Source organism: Rhinopithecus bieti, unplaced genomic scaffold (assembly GCF_001698545.2).
Source record: "Rhinopithecus bieti isolate Rb0 unplaced genomic scaffold, ASM169854v2 scaffold_1618, whole genome shotgun sequence".
Lineage (NCBI taxonomy): Eukaryota > Metazoa > Chordata > Mammalia > Primates > Cercopithecidae > Rhinopithecus > Rhinopithecus bieti.
The window spans coordinates 1,935,733-1,956,387 of record NW_016803937.1 but is presented as its reverse complement, the minus strand read 5'-3'; the positions used below and the strand labels follow the sequence as shown (position 1 = coordinate 1,956,387).

The following is a 20,655-nucleotide window of genomic DNA, read 5'->3' as shown; positions in this document are numbered from 1 at the left end:
ATAAGCTGCATGAAGCTTCCCTCCACCTGCCTCGGGGACAAAAGGAATGTCCCCTGCCCCCAGTGCAACTCTGGAGACTTGCTAGGCCCTGGCTGTGCAGCCTCCCCAGAGGCTGGTCAGAATTCCATCCTGAGTCCACAGTGTACATTCCAGAGAAACTATGAGACAGACATGCAACATGAGGAGCCTCTCAGTGCTTGTCCCCTTGTATTGAAGAGCCCTTGCCCAATCACCTGAGGTCAGGAGTTCAAAACCAGCCTGGCCAACATGGCGAAACCCTGTGTCTACTAAAAATACAAAAAATAGATGGGTGTGGGGGTGGGCGCCTGTAATCCACTACTCAGGAGGCTGAGGCACGAGAACTGCTTGAATCCGGGAGGCAGAGGTTGCAGTGAGCCGAGATCACACCACTGCACTTCAGCCTGAGTGACGGATTGAGACTCTGTCAGGAAACAGAGGGGAGGGGAGACAGGACAGGAAAGGGAAAAGCCAGCACATTCATGTCGGCACCGAGGAGAGACTGTTCTTGTCAATGCTCACAAGTTGACCGTCCCCTCCCAGGGCTCTGCTCGCTGACTGCTCAGAGGAAGGACTGGTCAGTCTAGAACAGCACAAATGTCTTCAAACGATGCCCACCCCTCCTTTTCCACCTTGGACCCTTCCAGCGCCGTGTTCCCTGTCCACAGACTGCTGAGAGGTCCTTTGGCTCTGAACTCCACTCAGCTGAACAGTTCACCTCAACAAGGCAGTGTTGTTAGCAGGCATGTAAAGCGTTCAGACACCACCCTGAAGCGTGCTAACCAAATCCAGGCACCTGCGTGCCAACTTCAGGAAGGTCCTCTCGGTAAAGTGGGACCAGGCTCCCCAACTGCAGCAGTCTGCTGAGATCTGGCAGGATGTTCAGAGAAATTCTGGGAACGACTCTTATTCTTTCTGCTTTCAGTAGGTGTTTCCGGAAATTGGGCATTTATGAAACTTAAGATGTAGGTCTGCTCCCAACAGGCCATGCAGACTCATGGGCAACCTGATGGATGGAGAGCAATAGTAGGGGCTCCACGAGCCTCAAGAATCTGCAACACGGCTTTTAGTGCAGGCAGGTGTTTTCAGTCTCTTCCTGGACAGCTGAAATTCACTGTCTCCATCACCACTCAACCACTCTGAGCCAATAAAAAGCGGAAACAGGCCAGGTGTGATGGCTCCACCTGCAATCTCGACACTTTGAGAGGCCAGGGCGGAAGGACTGAGCGAGCCCAGGAGTACAAGACCAACCTGGGCAACACAGTGAGGCCCCCGTCTCTACAAAAAGCTGAAAAACTAACCAGGCATGGTGGCACACGCCTCTAGTCCCAGCTACTAGGGAGGCTGAGGCAGGAGGCTCGCTTCAGCCCAGGAGTTCAAGCATACAATGAGCTGTGATTGTGCCACTGCACTCCAGCCTGGGCAACAAGAAAGACCCTGTCTCCAAACAAAAGTGGAGACAACATTAAATTCCTATGACTGTGGCTTAGAAAAGTTTCCAGAGCTCCATCAAAAGCATTCAGTTCTTTTTTTTTTTTTTGAGACAAGAGTCTCGCTCGTCACCCAGGCTGAAGTGCAGTGGCGTGATCTCGGCTCACTGCAACCTCCACCCCCCAGGTTCAAGTGATTCCCCCGCCTCAGCCTCCTGGGTAGTTGGAATTACAGGCACCTGCCACCACACCTGGCTAATTTTTGTACTTTTTAGTAGAGATGAGCTTCACCATGTTGGCCAGGCTGGTGTCGAACTCCTGACCTCAGGTGATCCACCTGCCTCAGCCTCCCAAAGTGCTGGGATTACAGGCATGAGCCACCACGCCTGGCCAAAAAGAATCAAGTTCTAAAGAGTCAACTGTTGGCCAGGCATGTAATCACAGAACTCCGGGAGGCCGAGGTGGGCAGATCACTTGAGGTCAGGAGTTCAAGACCAGCCTGGCCAACATAATGAAACCCCGTCTCTACTAAAAATACAAAAAAAATTGCTGGGTGTGGTGGTGCACGCCTGTAATCCTTACTACCTGGGAGGCTGAGGTGGTAGTATTACTCGAACCCAGGAGGCAGAGGTTGCAGCAAGCTGAGATTGTGACACTGCACTCCAGCTTGGGTGATAAAGAGACCGTCTCCAAAAAAAGAAAAAAAAAAAAAGGAGTCCACTGTTGCTACCTGTACTTGTCTGTTGAGAGTATATGCATATGTGATTTTTAATTCACATAGGCTATTAAAATGTGACTAATAAAACTCAGAAGTCAACTATTCATATTTCACTTTAGAATAAAAGTTTTAAAGCTTCTACCGTTCATTCCTCTCTGCTTCGGCACGAATTTTCGCAGTAGCTCCTCAATAAATGATAAATGTGAAAACGTGCATTACAGTGATCTCGACTGGTACTACCCAGAAACCACTGCAGAAAGGTGACCCAAATGTGGCCTGGGTCCCACCCACAGATGTGATCTCTGTCACAGCCAAACCGGAGCCACGCTGCGGCAAGTGAACGTGAAAAGGATGACAAAAAGCCAAGAGGTCTGCTTGCTCCAGGACCAGAGCCGTCCCGTGTGTGAATAAGGGGCCCTCCCCATGCAGTTCTTGGCCGTGCTGGCTGCCACAAAAGCCAAAGCTCGCAGGAGGTACATACGGCAGGTGTAAACGTCTCTGTACGCCATGTGCTCATAATCAGGGAGAATTTTCACAAAACGTCCCGACTTCACGCGAGGGTTTATACCTGAACAGACACAGCAGGGAAAGGGCTAAGGATGGCTCCCTTTTCAGGACTGTGCAAACAGCGTGCATACGACCCAATGCCCGCCCCTCACCAGTGTGATACAATCCCCTCATGTTTACGCAGCCACCCAGGACACAGGGAGGCGGCTCTGAGAAACCTGCTGGAGAGAACCCTGTGACACGTTTTCCTTCCATAAGTGATGCCACCAGAAACTCATGGTGGCAGCAACCTTGGGAATCCTTTCCACATTCAATCACGCTCTTCCCGCGGCCAGCACACGCTAGGCAGGCCCCGGGCCACAGCTCGCCGGGGCTCAGGAGGTGGGAGGGCAGGTGTCCTGGCCGGCGAGCATATGAGATGACTGTCTTTGAGATGATATGGCCCAAGTGGCTTAAGAAACTCAAAGAGCATCTGCCTTGAAGAAATGAAAAAGAAAAAAGAAAAGAAGCTCAAAGAACAGTCAGAAGATGAAAACTTGTGGTATGAGACACGCATAGAAAGCCTCTGACCATCAAAAAAAGCCAGGAGTTTCATCCAATGAGCAAGAAATGTGAAAGCCCCGGCACTGAAGAAACACCTGTGGGAAGACAGCCTGGGGCCGAGGAGCCTCTGCCTGCTCGGTGAATGTCACAGGTGACTCCGGAAAGCAGGGGAGCCAGAGAAACATGAAACGGGGCTGGGAGGCTCAGCCTGCCCACAGAACACCGAAGGGAAGGAGAACTTCAGAAGGGGGGCCGCCTCTCCGTACCTGGGTGCTTGGATGGAAGGCACCACAGCTGCATTTCCCAATCACCATAGGCAGTCCCATCCTGAAGGCTGGAGGCCCAGAAACCAGAGAAACAGGCAGCTCCAGGAGCACCCAAGTCGCTCTGGTGGCTGCCTACATTTCTCAGCTCTAAAGGGCCTCTATGCCTCATAAAAGACACTAGTATCCAGAATGGGAGAACGGAGAACAGAGTGTCCCCTCCCTCAATTTTAGCGCTGTTACTACCAGTGCTGTATTCAAAATGTGACTGTAAGATGGTTTCTGAGAAAACAAAAGTATGGACTAAATCACTTTTATTATTTATCATTGATGTGCACTGTCTGCTTCTGGTAGGAAGTTAATCACGGATGATAACAAATAGATTCACTCACGCTTCGCGTAGACGTCCCGACAAGACACGCCTGTGATCTCCAACTTCCGCAAGTTTTCACAAACACCGTACTCTGTAACAAGAAACATTTGCAGAAATTTAAGATCAACAAGTCCTAATGAGACAGACATGGGCAGGTTGCTGACGGCTGGCAAGGGAGGTGCACACCTAGCCTCAGCCCCATCTCCAGAGTACATCCGTCACTGTGGAGATTTCACTGATTTCTCCACATTCAGTCAACACCCTTGTTCACCAATGAAGACATTATTCTCTTTTAGTCAATGTCACCCTTTACAAAATAATAATCTGCATTGTCTATTCTAATAAGCTCGAGAAGCCTAACCACACAAACCAACATCAGACAATCCCTAGTTTATGAACAAGGTGAGGCAGAATTCAGTTGTCTGGACACAGTGCCACGTTTCCATGGAAACAAGGTCACCACTGGTGTTAGGGTCCAGACAGTGCCAGAGGCCAGTCCACCCCATATACTTCCCTGTGCTGCCTGTGTGTTCAACTCAGCTCGAGGCCAGGAGGGGATCGTGCAAGACATGGGGGAAGGGGTGAACACTGTCCCTTCTCCACTGGCTAGCCTTGGCCAGGGCCCAGTGAAGGGCTCCTGGACACCTCCCCCCTCCCCTGTCCTCACATCCTCACCTGCTGACAGCACCCTCCTCTCTGTCCCCTACTCCCACCCCACCACAGCTCCACTTTTCACAATCACCAACACCCAGCACATCCCAAGCAAAATCCCAGGTCCTTCAGCTTGGGTCTCCGCAAGCCTTTGAAAGGAAAGACCACCAGGGGCTAATCCACACAACCACAGAACTGCACATGGGCCAAGGGCTGCCACTGGCGATACCTGCATTCTGAGCTTTCCACATGCTGTGTACTATGCCAAGTCATGCTGGGCATCACCTCACTGCATCCTACAGCAGGCCCATGAGAGAGGCACCACTGTCGTCTCCACTTTCTCAACAGAGAAAACAAGTGCGGAGAGGTGGTGTGACTCCACGAAGGAACTCGAGCTTATGGTCAGCTGGGACCAAAAATTGAAGCCTAGATCAAAAAGCTTCCTTCGCAGTGAGAATGTGGCAGGGGCACAACACAGGAGACAGGACGGGGTGGCTGGGTCTCCACACGGACCACTGCAGCTCACACTGACTGTGTTATGCCCTGTGCAGGCATGAGAGCCTGACAGTGACCTTGAAGGTCAGGACCCTGCCCTGTGGCAGAGAGGGAAACCGGGGCCCAGTGAGGTTGGTGGCCATCAGAGCTCACTCAGCAGTCATGATACAGGAACAAAGTAAAAAACAGAACCAAAGTACTGCCCCCCATCACGTGCCTTTTGATAAGCCCTACTCACCCGGAGGCCTCGTCCCTTCTTGTCAGTAACACGGATGCTATTACCCCAAATCCTTCTCTAACTGGAAGCACTGACAGTACTCAAAGTAAAGCTCGAGAAGCAGACAAGGTGGAGACAGCCGTTGAGACGAGGTAGCTGCTACTCAGCAAACCTCTTTCCAGTGGAGCCGTGCAGGCTCCTGCCTTGACAGCATGTCCCCTGCCTCCACTTCTGAATCCCAGGCTCCCGGACGGCCTGCGTCTCCTCTCAGGAGGCCTGCGGGTCCCCCTTAGTGGGAGGATCTGGGAAACCACATCCTAAATCCAGTAGGCTCCAGTGAGGAGTGCCCAGAGTGGGTCCCCGAACGAACACACCCAGCGAGGAGATGCATTTTAGTTCTTTGGAGAAAGAAACAGGAATGACAAGAGTGAGTCACTGCAGAGCTCCCGCAGAGCCCAGGGAGCTGCTGATCCCGGATCTAGGCCAGGGCTGCCCCGATGGAAACACAATGTGGGCCACAAACAGCATCGACATTTCCTAGCAGCCACATCAAAAAGGGAACAATTAAACAGGTCAAATTCATGGTTATATTTTATTTAACTCAATATAACCAATTATTATCATTTCAACATGTAGTCACTATTATCTTTTTTTTTTTTAGAGGTGGGGGGGTCTCACTATTTTGCCCAGGCTGTAGTGTAGTGGCTACAGGTAAAACATACACACATACATACATTGATTGACGGATGGATGGATGGATGGATGGATGGATGGATGGATGGAGTCTCACTCTGTTACCCAGGCTGGAATGCAGTGGTGCAATCTCAGGTCACTGCAACCTCCGCCTCCCAGGTTCAAGTGATTCTCCTACCTCACCCTCCTGAGTAGCTGGGACTACAGGCGCACAACACCATGCTGGGCTAATTTTTGTATTTTTAGTAGAGATGGGGTTTCAATTCACCATGTTGGCCAGGCTGGTCTCCAACTCCTGACCACAAGTGATTCGGCCTCCCAGAGTGCTAGGATTACAGGCGTGAGCCACTGTGCATGGCCAGAGTTTAAACATTTACTTATCAATTACTTTGTTGTTATGACCAGGGGAGTCAGGGACCCCTGTCTTCACTGCAAACAGGTCTGGGGACCAGGACCTTTGTCTTCCCTTCAGTCAGGGCCAGGGATGAGGAGCTGAGATGCAGCATGAAGCAGCCCAGGAGCTGCTCTGACAACCATCCAGGCTGACTCCTGCTAATAATGACAGAGAAAAAACCAACACCAGGTGGGAGTTACAAATAAAACAAAAGCCAGATGTGGTGGCTCAGCCTGTAATCCCACCACTTTGGGAGGCTGAGGTGGGCGGATCACCCGAGGTCGGGGGTTCGAGACCAGCCTGACCATCATGGAGAAACCCCATCTCTACTGAAAATACAAAATTAGCCGGGCATAGTGGTGCATGCCTGTTATCCCAGCTACTCGGGAGGCTGAGGCAGGAGAATCGCTTGAACCCGGGAGGCGGAGGTTGTGGTGAGCCGAGATCGCGCCACTGCACTCCAGCCTGGGCAACAAAAGGAAGACTCTGCCTCAAAAAAAAAAAAAAAAAAACAACACTGGCTCATCTCCTTTGCCTCATGGTCTATGGGCCTCCTGGGTGACTTGGGGCATCTGACGCTTGCCTGCCAAGCAGGACCAAGGACTGGTAAGAATTTCTTCAGTGAAAATTTGTCAATGATAGAATGATAATGAGGAAAATTCTGCAATTGCCTCCAGAGAATTTTGTTTTAGACGAGCTCTCCAATTGTCCAAGGTGACTGGCTAGAATGGCAGGAATATATAGGTTTTTAATGAAAATGTCTTGCTACATGGTGAAGTGCTACAGGGAAATTAAAGAATGATCAGAGAATCGCACAGGGACTCTGTGAGAGTCTGCTGAGAGGGACTCTCAGCAAAACCAACACTGAGCTGTGGATGAAAAAGGCAAATGATAAAAAAAAGACAGTCTGTGCCACAAATAACGGGAGCAGCACCTTCATTTTTCATCTGTAAGTTAAAGGACCTGGACCGGATCATCCGTAAACTCCCCCTTCCAAGCTGTCAACAGCCTACGATTCTAGTTGGAGAAAAAAGAATATTCGCCAGCAAATGTTTACAAACGCGAGGGGGAAGGGGACAGGTGCTGACGCAGAGCAAGGACGGGGAGGGCAGGGCTGGCGGGGTGAGAGCTGTGGCCGCAGGCTGGCAGCCGCCCCACCTCCTGTTCCATTACAATCTTATTTCGGTTATGTTGATACAACACAGTCTGTCCTTCCAAGTGATCACAGGAGTCCAGTTATTTCTGTCAAGTCAGCCAACCAGGAAGGGGCTGCAGACAAAGTGCGGCAACAGGGACTCCACCAGGCCGCAGAGCTCATCCCGCAAGGCGCCTCACCACACAGGAGGGCTGACCCCAGGGAAACGTGTCACCAGGACACAGCTCGAAGCTCAAAAGGGGCCTGTGTGCTCCATGCAGCTGCTAGACTCTGCCCTGAAGAATCACAGGGCACCTAGTGAGCACTCAAGGAGCCGAGAGGCCCTGGATGGCCAGGTGGGCAGTGGGGAGGCACAGGGGGTGCACGACGCACGCCGACCCTAGGCAGTTCACACTGACTCCCTCATTATCCAGAAGTCGGGAGCACTGTCAGTGTGGAAGTCAGAATCTAGCAAATAACCGAGATTCAACTCAACTACTTCGGTTGAACCAGAGGCCTGGGCGGGGACGTCTAACTGCCCACCCATCAGACTGAGGGACCTGTCACCCCAGGCCACAGCCCTCCAGAATGCAGTACAACCACTAGTTATGACTTATCAGCTACAGTGAACTCTGGGAGGAACTCCCACAACTAGCACCATCATGTAGTTTCACTTCGCAGATTACAAAACATTTTACCTGGTGGCTCACCTGTAATCTCAGCACTTTGGGAGGCCAGGGCAGGCAGATTACCTGAGCTCAGGAGTTCGAGACCAGCCTGGGCAACATGGCGAGAGCCCATCTCTACAAAGAATACAAAAATTAGCCAGGCATTGTGGCACACGCCTATGGTCCCCGCTACTCAGGAGGCTGAGGTGGGAAGATCATCTGAGTCCAGGAGGTGGAGGCTGCAGTGGGCCAAGATAACACCACTGCAGTCCAACCTGAGTGACAGAGCGAGACTCCGTCTCTTAAATATATAGATCTATAGATATATCAGGCAGACCACCCAATAATTACAGCATTTTCTGTGAGGATATAAGGGTCTTTGCAGTGATGACAGAAGGAGAAAACCAATTTGCTTTAAGGCGAGATTCAAACTAGGAGTAGAGGGAGGTAAACAGAGGCAGGTGGAATGAATCTCTGGGCCAGGCCAACGGGTCAGGATTTCTGCTGCAGGCGGAGGGGAGCCTCAAAACACTCCTCTGCAGGGGCAGTGAGCTCCCTGGCAAGGCAGTGGCTCTCAACCCCTCAGACCAATCCCACTCCTTAAAACAAATACTTACTAACACCTCCTAGATCCTCATGAAAGCAAAGAAACTATTCTATACACAATTGTAGACAATTAACATTGCCCTAATTGTAACAGGAAGGAATACAGAAATCCATCAAGGTGCGTTTTGCCATGTGACGCTCAGGTGAGACTTCAGCAGAGCCTGGCCGCTTCTGGGCGTGGTCCAAGGACCTGCAGCACAGCATCCCTGGGAGCCCAGCAGGGAGTCCCAGGCCCCACCCGGACCCATTGAATCAGCATCAGCATCTCAGCAAGATACCTGGGATGGCTGGAGGAGCCCTGCACAGGCTGCTAACATCTCTGCCCATGCAGCCCACCATATTCAGCGCTGCCATGGCAACATGCATTTCCAAACAGCTTCCGGGAAAGTTCTGAGCAAAATACAGTTTTCTCTTAGTTGACAGTATATGAAAAAACTGTATGAAAAACGCTGGGTGTAAGCCGGGCACGGTGGTTCACACCTGTAATCCCAGCACCTTGGGAGGCCGGGCAGATTACTTGAGGTCAGGAGTTCAAGAACAGCCTGGCCAACAACATGGTGAAACCCCGTCTCTACTGAAAATACAAAAATTAGCCGGGTGTGGCGGCAGGAGCCTGTAATCCCAGCTACTCAGGAGGCTGAAGCAAGAGAATCACTTGAATCCAGGAGGTGGAGGTTGCCATGAGTCAAGATTGCGCCACTGCATTCCAGCCTAGGCGACAGTGAGACTCCAACTCAAAAACACAAAACAAAAAACCAATCGGTCAACGTCACCAAAACCAACCAGAGTCTAACAAACTGTCACAGCCCAGAGGAGGCAGAGGAGGTGCGAGGACTAAATGCCACGGGGGCTCCCAGACAGGATTCTGGGACAGGAAAAGGATGTGAGTGAAAACTGCGGCAATCTGAATCAAGTGCAGGCGTCGTTAAGGATAACAGATCACTATCGGTCCATTAACTGTGACAAATATGCCATACTAACAGAAGATGCTCACAACTGGGGAAACCAGAGCATATGGGAACTCTCTGCCCTTCCTTGCAATTTTTTAATAAATCCTATATTTAGTTTAGTTAGGGGAAAAAAAGGCTCCTTAACATAAAACACCTCCTAGGAGGCAACACCCATGGCTGTGGTGGCAAGGACCCAGGCAGAGGTGAACACAGCAGGCAGGATCAGGGCAGAGCAGAGGCCTGGAAACGCCCAGACAGAGTGCGAAGGGCCCTGAGCACTCCAGGTGTGGGAGAGCCGGCAGGGCAGAGCTGGGAGGCAGAGGGAGGCATGGGAGGGTCACCTGGAAACAGCCAGGGAGCAAGACTGGAAAGCCAGCTTCCAGGAAAGGAGTGGGCACAGAGATTGCCACTGAGGACAAACGGGAAAATATTTATGTACCACAGTTGCTGGAAAAAAACTGAACAAAAGAGCTCCAGCCAACAGGATCATCCACAATGGGCTGCTACATGGAGAGAGCGGAGGCAGAGGGCAGACAGGCCGGCTGCTGGGAGTGTGATGTACACTCTTCTGCAAAGACAGGGGCACACATATCTAGGGGCAGATGGAGCACTCTCTGGCGACCTCCGAAATAGCAACGTGGAAAATAAAAAAGAACCAACAAGACGGGCACAAGGGCTCACACTTGTAATCCCAGCACTTTGGGAGGCCAAGGCAGGAGGCTTGCTTGAACCCAGGAGTTCAAGACCAATCTGAGCAACACAGTGAGACCCCATCTCTACAAAATTTTTTTAAAAAATTAGCCAGGTGCAGTGGCACACCTCTAACACCAGCACTTTGAGAGGTTGATGTGGGAGGATTTCTTGAGCCCAGGAGTTCAAGGTCGCTGTGAGTGACAAGCCACTGCACTCCAGCCTGGGCAACACAGTGAGACTCTGTCTAAACAAAAAAAAAAAAAAGAAAAGAAAAAAGAAAAAAAACAGAAATATGATGTTTGTGAATCCAAAGCAGGGATAAAATGATACTTGCATGTAACACAGGTTGTCAATCTGAGGGACTGTGGGTTGTCAGTATCTCTGCAGATCACTCACCCTCAGGCCAGCTCAGCAGGTCACATTCACTGAAGTCAGGAAATAATAACAACTGGCCTAGCTGCTGTCACTGAGCCGAGCTCCGCACCAACCCCACCCACTGAACCACATCAAGATTCCCAGGGGGTTCTGCCAGTGTCCTGATAATCAGGTGGCTCTTCCTCTGGCCTACGTGCTCTCACTGAGCCGAGCTCCACACCACCCCTGCAAACCACTGGAGCACATCAAGATTCCCCAGGGGGCACCATCCCCCCAAACCACTGAAGCACATCAAGATTCCCAGGGGCAGGGGGCGGTTCTGCCAGTGCCCTGATGATCAGGTGGCTTTTCCTGAGACCCACCAGTCAGCTGTCACTGCTTCCTCTGACTCTCCATAAATACTCTGTCCTCTTCTCACACAAATGATGCACTTCAAATTCGTTAGCTACTGCATAATGAGACTGGAGGTTCAGTTTGCTGTGTGGTTTAAAGGACAGCCCCTTTCCAGGTTCCAGATGCCACTAGTGCACATGACACCTCACTGACAAAGCAGTCTGGACGGAGGGTGCCTCTCCTCCGACACTACGCATTTTCGTAGTTGCCTTAACGCTGCAGGCAAGATGCTCTGATTCCCTGCGCCCATGGCTAGATGGGCGGACACTGGAAAACTCACCCATTTGTGCTTGTTGTTTATGCTGCCTGAAGTCATAAGCCAGTCCTCTGCAAGCCATCAACACTGTTCCTGAGGCAGTTTATCTTTGCTCAGATTGCTGAAGGCTGGTGACTTAGTTTCATGAATTTTCACTGAACCCAGAGCATCCCCTAACCTGACAGAAACAATGCATTTAGCCTTTTATTAACTGCTTGGACTTCTGAATGAGTCCAAGGTTTTTAGCTAGGATAGCCACATCGACAGAGCCCAGGGCCACCATCATTCTCTGGATACCTCACCAGCAAATGCACTGCTAATACCCAGTAGGAGATGAACTCCAGACCTTGATAAAGCATCCACAAAAATGCCATTAAAATTCAGAAGAAAAGCAAAACGATGTGCACAGTGCTAATGAATACAACAATCCTTAGTGGGTTTTTCCTGCTGTCATCAAAAGGTCACGACAAATGAACCAGAGGAGAATAAATGTCATTCTGACCCAACTGCTCCTGTAAGGAATTTTCCACATGATGAAAAAAGTATTTGAAAACACAGGGGTTAAGAACAATTACACATCCTTTTATGGTTCTACAAACCTTCTCATAAGTCATCAAGGGAAACTGCCCTTAACACAGCTTTCAGGCCAGTGTCCTTTCCAGCAACCACGCACCCTTCCTTCCAGAAAGAATGGCAAGTGTTAACTCCCACCCTGCTGCACAGATCCAACCCAACTCCAGACGGCCAGCATGACCTGTGCTGCCTACCCGCTTCCAGGCAACAGGTTCAGTGTTGCAGGCTGTTAACGCAGTGTCCTCGCTAAAAGTTTCCTTAGTAACCTACTTCCTTTTTTTTTTTTTTTTTTTGCCTTTATAAGAGGAAGCGTTCTTGGTAATTATTTACCTTAATAGTTTCAGAAAGAGGAACAGATAACCTCAGTCCAACATGACTGGCAGTTGGCAAAATCTAGCAAAGCAGCTGTTCTGATTGCTAAGGAATTAATTTAGATGCTTTCTTTGTTTTTTGTTTATTTGTCTTTTTGACTCTTGCTGCCCAGGCTGGAGTGCAGTGGCGCCATCTCAGTTCACTGCAACCTCCACCTCCCAAGTTCAAGCGAGTCTCCTGCCTCCGCCTTCCGAGTAGCTGGGATTTCAGGTGCCCGCCACCACACCTGGCCAATTTTTGTATTTTCAGTAGAGACGGGGTTTCACCATGTCTCAAACTCCTGACCTCAAGTGACCTGCCTGCCTTGGCCTCCCAAAGTGCCAGGATTACAGGCGTGAGCCACTGCACCCGGCCTTTATTATTTTTCTTTTTTATTTGTTTCACTTGCTCATGTGAGAGGAAATTTTCTGATTGGAATACTTGAAATGGCAATTTAGTTTTGTTATCATGGTAAAAATAAACATAAAAGCTACCATTTTACCCACTGTGGACCGTACGGCTCAGGGACACTAAGTACCTTCATATCGCTGTGCGGCCGCCTCCGCCATCCACGCGTAGAACCTTTTCACCCTCCCAAACAAACTCTGTCCCCACTGAGCGGCACCTCCACATTTCCCCAGCCCCTTCCTCGGCACCTACCATCCTGCTTTCTGTCTCTCTGCTTTTGACTACTCCAAGGCGCCTCCTCTGAGTGGAACCATGCCGTACTTGTCCTCTGGTGACTGTTGATTTCACTAAGCATAATGTCCTTCAGCTCCGCGCATCACCAGGATTTCCTTCCTTCTTAAGAACGGATCGCGTTCCACCCTGCGGGGACCACACCGTGTTCATCCGTTTATTCATGGATGGGCACTCGGGATGCCTCCGCCTTTTGGCTACTGTGAACAAAACTGCTCCGGACAGAGGTGTCAAAATGTCTGAGTCCCTTCCTTTCTTTTTTTGGGGGGTATATACCCAGAAGGAGAATGGCTAGATCACGAGGTATTTCTAAGTTTAAATTTTTTAGGAATTGTAATACTGTTTTCCACAGTGTGACCATTTTCACAAATTTCTCTTGTTTTGAGACAGAGTCTCACTTTGTCACCCAGATGACAGAATGAGACTCCATCTCAAAATAAATAAGAAACATTTAAAAAAAAAAAAAGCTATTTAAAAGCTGTTTTGCCAAGGGGAACAAAACAGCCCAGTGACCTGACCTGAGTCCAGCTACGCTGAAGCTGCGTCCTCTTGTGACTCAACTGCCAGGGGTCACCAACCTCTGCACATGGTCTTCTTGTCCAACAGAGCTCACTGCTGAGTGGTGGCCCTTACTGGAAACCCCATCCCTGCAGCACAGGCCCAAATGCGGCCTGCATCTAGTCCGTCTCTCTGGCGGGCGTGGTTTGGAAGAGCCCTTACTGTCCCCGTCCCACTCTCCCCTCCCTCTCAGGGGCCCGGGGAAGACTCATCTGCTTCATGAGCACCCCCAAACCCTGGGAAGGGAAGACGAAGAGGACTGGAGGTGCACCCTGGCCAGCATGGCCAAGCCCGCACTCAGCACACTGGGACAGGAGGGACAGGAACACAGAGAGTCACTATTCTGTGCTCGGCACTGGCACTAGGGGGGACTGCAGTAAGAAGGCACTTGGCATCATCCTCGCAAAAGCACCACTTGAGAAAGGCACCACGCTAAGAGGCCGTCTGGGGCAACTTGGCAGGTGCCTGAGCACGGAGAGAACTTCACCCAGCCCCAGGGCACTCAACACCAGGGACTGCAGTCGGCACTGCAGATTTCAGCTGCAAGGGCTGCGCCAGCCACCAACCGCCAGACCCAGGGGAATAGGAGCCTGTGGGTGGGGATGACTGAGGAGCCAGTGGGGTGACCCCGGGCATGCAGGCGGGGAATCCAAGGGAGAGGGCCCTGTGGAACAGGCAGAGGCAGACGCTGTGGCCCCTGGGACACTGCCGGGCCTCAGCTCCCCTTGAGGAGAGGGAAGCTGGGAGCAGAGGGGGCGGCAAGTGCTGAGGGACCTGCTGGCTGGTGACCTACCCGCTTTACACTCAGTTTTCCAAATAAAACCAAAAGACGACACTGATTGGAAAGACAGCGTTTGTGTTTGCGCTAAATTAGGGGATAATTACAATCCGTTGGAAATATGGCTTAAATTCTTCTGCTTCTGAGGCTAAAAAGGAAGTTAAGGCACAGGAAATGAGCTGGCGGTGGCAGAGGGGACGTGCTCCCAGGCTCCAAGAACAGCGCTCCAACTGCACCCGGCACTCCCCAACACTCCCAGCTCTGCAGCCACCAGCTTGACTGCATGGAAAACTTGCTGTTTTTAAATAATGCAGCAGATCTGCAAACACTCCCGTGGCCAGCATCCCCTCAGGACGGAATGGAAAAGCGAAAGCCTGGGCACAGCCCCCAGGCGTCTCCTATCAAACACCAGAGTATGTAGGTGCTAATGAGGTGACCACTGAGCCAGCGTGCCTCCTGCTCAAACAGTCTCATCCCTGCAATGACAGTCTCCATGTGGACAGGAGCCTTGAGAAGCCTGGCGCCTCCAGCCAGGCCTTACGCCCCTCCTCTAGCACCCACGACAGGCACCCACTGGCCAAGGAGCCCCCTCTCGCTGAGATGCAGTGGTCATCCCCGATACCGCTCCTTCCCAAAGGGCACAAACAATCACTCGGCGACGCTGTTCGCGACCCTTCTGTGAGTCTGACTCTACAATCCTATCACCCAGGACCTTCCTGAGATTTCAGACGCGTCCTCTTCCTCCACGCATGCCAGGAAGGCCTGATGAGTCCTGGCTAATCTCTCCATCACCCCGGTGGCCAGGGATGGTGTCGCTGTCAAAGGACGCTGACCCAGAAAGGGGAAAGACAGTAGAGACACACTTGTTTTTTGAGAGGACACTTGTTCCGCTCCAAGATCCCAAGATGTCCTGTGTGTACATGCCCTTTCCAGTCAGAAAGACAAACCCCAGACCCTCAGATGCATCATGTCATCGCATTACACACAGAATCAGTGAGTGTGCAGCGCCAGGACCTCTAGAAACCAATCAGTTCTCCTGGGCAAGTCGGCAAGGAGCAACCTGTAGCTTGTGCCAACCTCCTACAAGTTAGAATGCCTTAACCGTCTGGGAATGAAGCCCAGCTGGTTTTAGCCTTATTTTACTCCATCTTAAACAGCCCCTAATGGGCGGGCGCGGTGGCTCACGCCTGTAATCCCAGCACTCTGGGAGGCCGAGGCGGGCAGATCACGAGGTCAGGAGATTGAGACCATCCTGGCTCACACGGTGAAACCCTGTCTCTACTAAAAATACAAAAAATTGCTGGGCGTGGTGGCGGGTGCCTGTAGTCCCAGCTACTCTGGGGGCTTAGGCAGGAGAATGGCATGAACCCAGGAGGCAGAGCTTGCAGTGAGCCGAGATCCCACCACTGCACTCCAGCCTGGGCGACAGAGCAAGACTCCATCTAAAATATATATATATACATATATATACACACACACACATATTCCTGAAGCCAAACTTTTTTTTTTTTTTTGAGACGGGGGCTCACTTTGTCTTCCAGGCTAGAGTGCAGCGGTATGAACAAGCTCACTGCAGCCTTGACTTCCTGGGCACAAGCATTCCTCCAGCCTCCCTCAGCCTCCAGAATAGCTGGGAATACAGGTGTGCGCCACCACGCCCTAAAGCCAAGTTTTAAACCACTAACTTGCCCCTTTAACTTCTTCCCGAGATGACCCCTTCAGTTTCAGCCATGTTTAACCACAGCCATAGTTCTCATGTTGTGCATCAGCAAATCAAAAGAGAACAAAAATAGCACTTTCTTCTGCATTCAAAAACAACATTAAATACTGGCTTTAAATTTCCCATTTTTATCCTACAGATCAGACAGTACAGATGCTTTTCAACTTGTGACAGGATTACATCCCAATAAACCCACTGTAAATATGAAGGCCAGGCATGGTGGTTCACGCCTGTAATGCCAGCACTTTGGGAGTCCAAGGCAGGAGGTTCCTTTGAAGCTAGGAGTTCCAGACCAGCCTGGGCAACACAGTGAGACCCCATCTCTACAGAAAATACAAAAAATGTGGCCAGGCGTGGTGGCACATGCCTATAGTCCCAACAGCTTGACACAGGCTGAGGCAGGAGGATTCCTCGAGCCCAGGAGGTCAAAGTTGCTGTGAACCATGATCACACTACTACACTCCAGCCTGAGTAGAGTGGGGCCCTGTCTCAAAAAAAAAAAAAAGGGGGGGGGGGGGAGGAAAATGTGTTAAGTTGAAAATGCATTGACTACTTGACTACTCCTAACCTACGCCACATCACAGCTTAGCTTAGCCCACCTTAAATGGGCCCAGAACACTTAACTTAGCCTACAGCTACGCAAAATCATCGAAAATCACTTTATTGTATAACAAAGCGTTGACTATCTCGTGACTTATTGGGGGCTGCACTGAAAGTGGAAACAGAATGGCTGCATGGGTATGCGCAGCTGTTTCTGCCGAATGCGTATCGCTCTCGTGCCAGCCGAACAGTCCTAAGTCCGACTGTCTGTATAGGAAAAGGGTATTTCTAGCGACGATGAAATTTAGACCCACCCTAGGCTTACAATGGACAAGAATGTTGTACAAATATTATTCCACGTAACATTAAAGGATTTACCATTCACAGAGGAAATGTCAAGCTATGAATTCTAAGTTCAAAACTGGGCACCGTAGGGACCATGCTGGCTAGTGGGCCTCGCTCTCCGGAGTTCAGGGAGGAGTATGCGCCTGAGTCACTCCTGTTTTTAAATGTAATCTTTTGTTATTATTCGAATGCTTTGATTGAGAATGAAGCTCTGAATTTCCAAAGCATATCAGCTTTAGGCAGACTTCACGAAGTAGCTCACAAATGAACAGTGCCAGCCAGGCGCGGTGGCTCAAGCCTGTAATCCCAACACTTTGAGAGGCCGGGGCAGGCAGATCACCTGAGGCCAGGAGTTCAAGCCCAGCCTGGCCAACATAGTGAAACCCTGGCTCTACAAAAAATACAAAAATTAGCTGGGCACGGTGGTGTGCCTTTGTGATCCCAGCTACTTGGGAGGCTGAGGCAGAGAATTGCTTGAACCCAGGAGGTGGGGGTTGCAGTGAGCCGAGATCACGCCACTGCCCTCCAGCCTGGGCAACAGAGTGAGACTCTGTCTCAAGTAAGAAATAAATAAATAAATGAACGGTGCCAAAATGGGCTGGCATTTCATAACACATCAACTAAACAGTCAACGACTAACCAAAACAAGCCCAGGCAGGGCCAAAGCAAGACAGGCAGCCAGCCCCTGCCCCAGCACCCCAGAAAGTGAGGACTTCCTTAGAGTCCTCAGGCAACGAGCTGCCAGAGGCCAAGAGGGCTACACATCAAAGAAGGGCCCCGCACCCACCCTGCCAGGCCCTGCAGGCTGGAGTAGGTTTGGCTTTGTTTCCCATCCGGAGAAGGAGCCCTTATTTGTGATCTGCCTGTCCCACCATCAGAAGTACAGACACGGCTTTCAGTGGGAACTCCCTTCACTTGCCCAAAGAAACACTATTAGAAGATTTAACCCACCAGCTCCAAGCTGCCCCTGCCACCACCGTTAGCCTGAGTCACTCCACTTCTGACATGCAGGGGCCAGAGAGGCCACAGTAGTATAAAAATAACCAACTTACTATTGCCAACAGGACACTGGAAATCTTCAGCTTCTCACTGACCAAACATATTATAAATAACCACCTCATTTCCAGTTGCCAGTGTATTCCCCCGCCCCCTACTGCCAAAGCATCCTATCCCTTTAGAAAGAGCCTTAAACATGCAAGCCTCACCCACACCCTAAAGTCAGTCATGGCCCAAAATTCTCTGAAGCATTAAAAGACAGACACAGGTTCCCTTTTCCCACTCCCATTTTGTTGCTTGTTTTCTGTTCTAGAAAACTTAGTTTTCTTTTTTTTTTTTTTTTTGAGACAGAGTCTTGCTCTGTCGCCCAGGCTGGAGTGCAGTGGTGTGATCTTGGCTCCCTGTAACCTCTGCCTCCAAGGTTCAAGCTATTCTCCTGCCTCAGTCTCCCAAGTAGCTGGGATTACAGGCATGAGCAACCACGCCCAGCTAATTTTTGTATTTTTTTATTGTTAATTCAGGCACATTATTATTAATACTAGTTAACTCTGCTATAACACTCTGATGACTTCAGAGAATATGCTGCATATTGAATTACTTCCTTTTATATCAAATAATTCCAAGTTGTTTTGATGTTTGAAATTTGATTTTTTAATAGTTTTTTTTTTTCTTTTATTTTTTGAGACAGAGTCTTGCTCTGTCGCCCAGGCTGGAGTGCAGTGGTGTGATCTTGGCTCCCTGTAACCTCTGCCTCCAAGGTTCAAGCTATTCTCCTGCCTCAGTCTCCCAAGTAGCTGGGATTACAGGCATGAGCAACCACGCCCAGCTAATTTTTGTATTTTTAGTAGAGACAGGGTTTCACCATGTTGGCCAGGCTGGTCTCGAACTCCTGACCTCAAAAGATCTGCCCGTCTTGGCCTCCCAAAGTGCTGGGATTACAGGTATAAGACACCTCACCCGACCCCATTATTAAATTATAGAAAGTATTCAACATCTGTGAAAAGAAGAAAATAAATACAGAAAGCAGACAAGTAAACACTGGCTGGTAAACACAGAAATCAGCCTCACTCACCACCCCTCAAGACACTAAAAACTGGAGCCACCCTTATACCCCTGCCAGGATGCCAGGTGGGCAAGGACCATGCACCTCCCAGGCAGCCCAAGCTCTGCTCCTGCCCACAAGGCTGGGGCCCGCCCTGTTTCTCACTTGAACTGGCCTGCCCTTGACCTTATCAGCATCCACCATAACCAAATGTTAGGAAAGATGAAGTTTCGGGGCTCACAGAACTAAGACCAGATCTGTCTCATATACGACTATTCCTATCTGTATTTCCAAACACAATTAGACTAACAAAGTAAGACACCTGTAATACCACACAGGCTTGCCCACGGTCTGATGCCTGACCTAAATGAGGTGGAATTAAAGCTGCCACAGTGAACTCGTGAAACTGAAAATCTAGCTGTCTACCATGTTCGTTAACTTTGGGGTGTAAACTGATCACTTAAGCATGGAGTTTGAAATCTATAATTTTGATTAAAGTTGGAAATTTTAGGCTGGGCACGGTGGCTCATGCCAGTAATCCCAGCACTTTGGGAGGCCAAGGCAGGCAGATCACTTGAGCCCAGAAGTTCCAGACCAGCCTGGGCAACATGGTAAAAATCTGTCTCTACAAAAAAATACAAAAGTTAGCCAGGCGTGTTGGCACGTGCCTATAGTCTCAGCTACTCAGGAGGCGAGGATCACTTACGCCTGAGAAGTCAAGGGCTGTAGTGAGCCGTGATCGCGCCACTACACTCCAACCTGGGTGACATCACGAGGGAGACCCTGTCCCAAAAAAAAGTTGGAAATTTTGCCAAAGTCACTATAAATGAAGTTGAAAAGCAAATGACTGTAAACAATGAGGAAATGTTTTGCAATATATTAAACAGGCCAGATACAGTGGCTCACACCTGTAATCTCAGTACTTTAGGAGGCCTAGACGGGCGGATCACTTGAGTCCAGGAGTTCAAGACCAGCAGGGGCAACACAGTGAGACCCCATCTCTACAAAATAATACAAAAAAATTAGCTGGGTGTGGTGGTGCACGCCTGTACTCCCAGCTTCTTGGGAGGCTGAGGTGGGAGGATCACTTGAGCCCGGGAGGCTGAGGCTGTAGTGAGCTGTGATTACCCCACTACACTCTAGCCTGGGTGACGGAAGGAGACCCAGTCTCAAAAAAAAAAGAAAAGAAAGAAAGAAAAAAGAGAAAACATGTATATGAAAAAAAAAAGAAAAAAGAAATCTAGGCTGGGCACAGTGGCTCACACCTGTAATCCCAGCACTTTGGGAGCCCGAGGCAGGCAGATTACCTGAGGTTGGGAGTTCAAGACCAGCCTGACCAACATGGAGAAACCCCCGTCTCTACTAAAAACACAAAAAATTAGCCAAGCATGGTGGCGCACACCTGTAATCTCAGTTATTTGGGAGGCTGAGGCAGGAGAACTGCTTGAACCTGGAAGGCAGAGGTCGCGATGAGCCAAGATCGCGCCATTGCACTGCAGCCTTGGCAACAAGAGCAAAACTCCATCTCAAAAAAAAAAAAAAGAAATCTATCCAGGTTACAGAAATAAAATCCACAAATCAAAGAAACAGTAATAGGAAAAAAGGAGCAAAAATGAAAGATAAACACATAAAATAAATCCAAATGGTCAATAAATAAATATATATATATATATAT

The 20,655-nt window shown here is 50.0% G+C and overlaps 1 protein-coding gene across 8 annotated transcripts in view; it reads right to left on the bottom strand.

Moving 5' to 3' along the window:
• The window catches only part of FBXO31 (F-box protein 31), a 55,285-nt gene that overhangs the window by 28,749 nt on the left and 5,881 nt on the right, over positions 1-20,655 (bottom strand). Inside the window, exons 1-3 of one of the 8 annotated variants that reach the window (XM_017860275.1) lie at positions 12,963-13,125; positions 3,872-3,943; positions 2,648-2,734 (exon numbers count right to left, since the gene is read on the bottom strand). The exons of 1 other annotated variant lie outside the window; for it this stretch is intronic. In XM_017860275.1, coding sequence (XP_017715764.1) covers positions 2,648-2,734; positions 3,872-3,943; positions 12,963-13,065 — 262 coding nt within the window. In that variant the 5' untranslated portion in view covers positions 13,066-13,125. Of the gene's footprint in view, positions 1-2,647; positions 2,735-3,871; positions 3,944-5,236; positions 5,618-12,962; positions 13,126-20,655 lie in introns of those variants that run through there. 6 more of the 8 variants (XM_017860280.1, XM_017860295.1, XM_017860311.1 and 3 more) reach the window with 6 other exon arrangements.